Source organism: Atta cephalotes, assembly GCF_000143395.1.
Source record: "Atta cephalotes unplaced genomic scaffold scaffold00042, whole genome shotgun sequence".
NCBI lineage: Eukaryota > Metazoa > Arthropoda > Insecta > Hymenoptera > Formicidae > Atta > Atta cephalotes.
The window spans coordinates 1,992,989-1,999,438 of NW_012130106.1; the positions used below are offsets into that span (position 1 = coordinate 1,992,989).

Sequence of the window (6,450 nt, forward strand, 5' to 3'; positions counted from 1 at the left end):
GGTCGAGCATTGTCATGCTGCAAAATCACTTTATCGTGTCTCTCGTTATATTGCGGCCGTTTGTCTTTCAATGCTCGGCTCAAACGCATCAATTGCGTTCGATACCGATCGCCTGTGATTGTTTCAGTCGGTTTTAACATATATTGTATGTATATATTCATAATACACTACGCCGAGCTGGTCCCACCAAATACAGAGATGACCTTGGACGTCAAAATCACTGTTCTTGAAGCGTTGAAATCACTCACGACATGTTCTTTCACTAATAGCGGCCTCACTAAGTATTTGAGAGCATTCGATGAGCCTCAGCCGCAGATTTCTTCAAATTGAAGCAAAAAATTAAAACCTCCCGCAAATGACGAGAATTTGGCTCGTAAACTGACATTTTCAATCGAGAATAACTTTATGATGCAGACACAAATCGACTAATGTTTCTGTGGGGTTATGTTGACAGATGCCCAAGTTTATTGTATGACGTCTATGATCTATTTATTTCGACCACCACTTACCGCTAAAGCCATCTATAGGAAAATGGCGGAAGCAAAGTTGTATACCTAATAAATATATTTTTTTTATTTATATATATTTATATATTTAAATATTTATATCAATTATTAGTGTACGAAATACAGCGCAGATTCCTATTACCTTTGAACAGTTATTGTATTATATTTTGAATTGAAGAAATCTTAATTTTTATTCTTGTATTAAAAAAAATTAAAATAAATTATTATAATATTTTGAGAATATTGTATATTTTTTAATGTTACGAGAGTAACATTAAAAGAGAATATTGTATGGATATGTCCATTTGTATAAATATCCTTAGTACATTTCCTTTAATTAAAATATTTTAAAATATTTTATTATTAAAATATTTATTAATATTAATTATTTTTATATTAGTGCAGTTTGAATTCACCATCAGTAAAATGTCTTATCAGTCTATGATGCGTCTTAATGTGCTTAAATAACGTTTCGACATATACATATTATACGTACATAACCAATTCTGCACACCAAAATTATTTTCAGTCTCTAAACATATATTTAAATTGAACTGGTTTTACAAATTAAAGTAAATGTTATAACACTTTTTAATATTCAATTACAGTAACAATAAATGTTACTTTTAATAATCATGTAATATTATCAGAAAAGGACATACAACCATGCATTAATATTTCAAAAATATTATTTAATATTTAATATTTATTATATAATTTCAATAAAATATTCTTCAAATGTTATGTTTAATATTCTGAAAATATACCTAAAATGTTATATAATATTAAATAATATTATGTGCCTATAGGGATATATAATACATAACCTATAAAAATATTGGATGTCAATTAATCTGGCATTCTAATATTTGGTATTATATATTATAATATTCTACAATTACACAATTATGCGTAGCTGTCCGGAAACACGTTGACAAGAGTAAAAATACGAAGCAGCAATTGGAATTATCTGATAAATCAATATATGAATGATAGACTTATTAATACACATTTCCAATAATGATTTATCTGTTATTTCACAATTATAGATCACAATTATAGATCGTTATTAAAAATATGTATTAAGTATGATATCATTTATATCAATTTATCAAGTAATTCTACTTCCTCTTGCCAACGCGTTTCCATATCAATAATTTTTATTATTTTTTTTAGACAAATATCTGAAGCAAGTCTTAAGGATAATATCTATAAAGCCGGTTCTACATTGCAAGCCGATCGCAAATTTATTGCATCAATATGAAGCGTTGATTTCAAAATACAAGCTTTAGATTGGCTGTTGCAACAAACTTGCGACCATTTTGCAACTAATGTAGAACCGGCTTAAGATGTCATAAATGGACACATAAGACATTTTAAAGACATCATATAGTATAATTGAAATAATTGAAATAAATGTCTCATGAATTTTAAGATGTCTTTATGATGTCTTATAAGATGTCTTTGGATTACTTCAAATTTTTTATTTTAAATGAGTCACATAATTATTTTATCAAGTCTTGAAAAAAAATGTATTTGCATTGCGAATAAGAAGTATGTTTTATTTATTATGTTTTTAAGAGCAAAATTGTAAAAAGACTCCCCCCCCCCCCCCGCACCTTCTGGATTTTGGCTCCCGGTGAAATTGTCTGAAAATTTAGTATATTGTTCTCCTTACTATGAATAAATGTTTCAATGGACATAAAAGATTTGTTCGCGTCGCATGCTCCAATATGTTGTAATATGCTCCTACCATAGCTCTTACTCATTCCAACGTGCTTGATAGAGTAAGTAGGAGCTGTAGTAAGAGCATGTTGGAACTTGTGACGCGAACAAACCTAAAGTAAAATAATGCCTAGGGACTGAATCATGAAGCTAAAGTATGAAAATGCTATCTATTCGCTCTATGATAATCGATAAGATTGTAATATATTCACATGACAGAATCAATCTAGCCAATTAAGGCAAAGCTGACACAAACGTTACATGTAATATACAAGGTGTGGAATCCTTAGCATGTGTTTCACAGCTAAATACAAGCCACAAAAATATAATAAGCATAAAATATAAATCAAAACAGATTTCATAGAAAAATATTGTATTTCTTCTATAAGATAATATATAGAACATGATAAAGTACAGATGTAATTACACTGCAAATAAAGTAAGAATGGATGCATCCAAAAATATAATTGCTCACTGAGCGTTTAGTGAGCTTTTGCATCTGATTGACGTATTCCATTAGATCTAAAAATATAAATAAGTATAAGAGCTCACTGAGTACTCAGTGAGCAGTCATATTTCTGGATGCATCCAATAAATGAGTTAGCTTGTCGCTCCTGTAGACTTTTAATTAAAGCAGAAAATAAGCAAAAAATTATCATTAAATTGTCATCTTCTAACTTACCAACATTAAAAAACAAAGAAAAAAATAAGAATCAAATGACAATTTTTTTTCTCAGAATATATTTCTATGAATGAAAATATACAATTTTACAAAATTACAGAAAAATCGGATGGGAGCATTACACTATTTTATAACCTTTATATATTTAGCATATTTATTGGCAGTCATTCAAATATTTATCGCAGTATTACTAGAAAATGAATCAAAGATTTTCATAGGAAGGTTCCATTTTTTTTCTTTTCATTGCTTCCCATGTTCTATATATATTATATTAGCGTCGAAACACTATACTGTGTGTATAAATCTTTAATAAATATGCAAAATATACAAAAATAAATATATAGTATTGGATTGTATTATGGCGAATATGAAGTCCTGCGTGTAATCAAGAAAATATTAGGAATAGGAATATTGAGACCTTAAGCTATCAGACAATATATTCCAGTGTAACCGGTTTCTGATAAATTAAAATTTCAATACCTATGTATATTTCTTTCATTACTCTGCGCAGGTCCTTAACATTGCAATGAATTGAATGTTAAGGTTAGGTGATAATGAGTTAGCACAATTACGATGACGTGACATTTCAAGAATAACACTGTAAATTAAATTGATTTTAGTACATATGCTGCAATTTGTGGAATCACATATACTACCTCGTCGCCCCACTTGAGAACGTCTCCCTGTCTATCTCTAAGTCTCTTGTACAGATTAATAAACTGAATAACCCCATGCTTGCGCACGTGATCAGACAATTTCTTCGTCTCTTCCCAGCTCAAGGGGCTTCCTTCAGAGAGCAGACCCATTCTCAGCTCAAATCTTTGATTATTTTTAATAATTCAACACTGGAAAAGAAATTCGCGAAAAATTAAGTTTCGTAATCACCTTCACTTGCAATCAGTTACAATTTGACCACTTTCGCTATCACTCACTATCGGTCGCTAGTGAAATATGCTGCGTTCGGAAATATCACTCGAATGACCCCGAGTATCAGAGAATCGAGAGAGTGTGCCTTTTCATGCGATGTTGAAACGCTTATTTTCTAGCGTCAAGAAATATTGAACCGAATCTTTATAATCTGTAACGAGGAGACAACAGATTTCCGCCGTGTATATCACTGTTATTCTGGAATTTGAAGTTCAATATGTTTAATTATAAATATCACACATGGATGACAGAATATGTAAATTTAATTCAAAAAGAAATTTCACATAATATCTTTTCATATTATATTAGACAAATATTCAAAGTATTATTTCATGTTTTATTAATTTATCTCACTTTCTTCGCTTTGCATGTTGGAACTTCAATAAAGAAAATTTTCCAATTAAAAATACACAAAATAAATTTCATATTACAAGAATTGGCCTGCCAACGCTGGAAAGTTGAATAGAAATGAAACTTTTTAGCGCCAATCATAGATAAAATTAATAGAGTAAACGCCAATAAAACAAGCATCAAGCATTTGAGTCATGAAATGTAAACTCGCATTAATTTTGACTTATTTCAAATTAATGGATGTATATATGTATTTTATTTGGGAAAATGAATCCGTTATGTAAATTAATGTTTTTGAATTGTAATTAGTTTATGATCAAAAAAAATATACGAATGTTTAATTTATGTGTATTTTAGTTTAATACAAATTTATTTGCTGTAGAAGTTTAATACATAAAAGTGCACAAAGAGTATATGTAAGTACAGTTCAGAATTGTTCAGGAATACGAATCACATATGTATCATCACAAGAGTTTGAGTATTTTTAATAGATCATTCAGCCAGAGCAAGATTAAATTAACGGCACCCAACCACCACTGTACTTGAAATCGTGTACTATGTGCATTTCGGCCATTTTGACGCATTAGTTTTGAAATCAATTAGGGTTTCCGCACAATAAAAGGAACAGGGAACAGAGAATAAGAATTTCAACCTATCAGAAATCATGTATTATAGTTCAACCTATCAGAAATCATTTCAATCTATCAGAAATCATGGAATACAATTTCTGATAAATTGAAATTTTTAGTCCGGATCTTCATACAGGCAACAGTGCTTTGACATAGAGCGCTGATTGATGAAAAGTCTGTTGTAGGGAGTAAAATTTACCTTACCCGTTTTTCACCAATCAGCATTCGGTATCAAAGCGTTGTTATGAGGATCTAGGCTTATTCTCTATGTGCGAAGCTCTTTACGGTATTTTATAGATCTAATGATTTTAATGAAATGGCATCAGGATATCGATTATGCAAATTTTCACGAAACTTTCATTTTTTAACTTTTTGTACGTACCAATCTCACGTGAAAAGTTTCACTTTCAAATGATATCAGACTTAGTGATGTAAGTTTAGTTATGTATTAGGTGTACAACTTCGCTTCCGCCGTTTTCCTATAGATGGCTTTAGTGGTAAGTGATGGTCGAAATAAATAAATCATAGACGTCATACAATAAACTTGGGCATCTGTCAACATAACCCCATAGAAACATTACTCGATTTGTGTCTGCATCATAAAGTTATTCTCGATTGAAAATGTCAGTTTACGAGCCAAATTCTCGTCATTTGCGGGAGGTTTTAATTTTTTGCTTCAATATGAAGAAATCTGAGCTGAGGCTCATCGAATGCTCTCAAATACTTATGGTGAGGCCGCTATTAGTGAAAGAATGTGTCGTGAGTGGTTTCAACGCTTCAAGAACGGTGATTTTGACGAAGGTCATGCTATGTATTTGGTGGGACCAGCTCGGCGTAATGTATTATGAACTGTTAAAACCGACTGAAACAATCACAGGCGAACGCAATTGATGCGTTTGAGTCGAGCATTGAAAGACAAATGGCCGCAATACAACGAGAGACACGATAAAGTGATTTTGCAGCATGACAATGCTCGACCCCATGTTGCGAAAGTGATCAAGACATACTTAGAAACGTTGAAATGGGAAGTTCTACCTCACCCGCCGTATTCTCCAGACGTTGCTCCCTCTATCACTTGTCTCGATCAATGGCACACGGCCTGGCTGACCAGCACTTCCGGTCTTATGAAGAAGTAAAAAATTGGATCGATTCGAGGATAGCCTCAAAAGATGACCAGTTTTTTCGACGCGGGATTCGTACGCTACCCGAAAGATGGGAGAAAGTAATGGCCAGCGATGGACAATACTTTGAATCATAAATATATAACCAGTTTTTTACAATAAAGCCTCGAATTTTGGAAAAAAAACGGCGGAATCAAAGTTGTATACCTAATAAGAAAATTATGAGAAAGTGAAATCAGATGTAAGAAAGTTACGAGAAAATGAGATCATAACTCGAATTTACATCGTTCCTCTTAAATTTACGAAAATTTAATAAGTTCGGATGTATGTACATACAAGTACCAGGAGTATGTTATTTCATATTCTTGTTCTTGATTGTATGTAGTAAGAAAACAATATGTATTTAAAGCTCGTAGAAAAATGGGAGAATATAGTTCACACAAACCCCCCAATCAAAAATAGTTCCTCGAAAAGACGTTTCGATGTCATTACAATGGAAAAGTTGTCGA

General features: G+C 31.6%; 1 protein-coding gene across 1 annotated transcript in view; it reads right to left on the bottom strand.

The window, feature by feature from the left end:
- Window positions 1-3,719, bottom strand: part of LOC105622246 (glutamate--cysteine ligase catalytic subunit) — a 143,760-nt gene extending 140,041 nt beyond the window's left edge. Inside the window, exon 1 of the mRNA XM_012203669.1 lies at window positions 3,570-3,719. Within this exon, the coding sequence (XP_012059059.1) occupies window positions 3,570-3,719 (150 nt within the window). The remainder of the gene's footprint in view (window positions 1-3,569) is intronic.
- Between the last annotated feature and the right edge of the window lie 2,731 nt (window positions 3,720-6,450).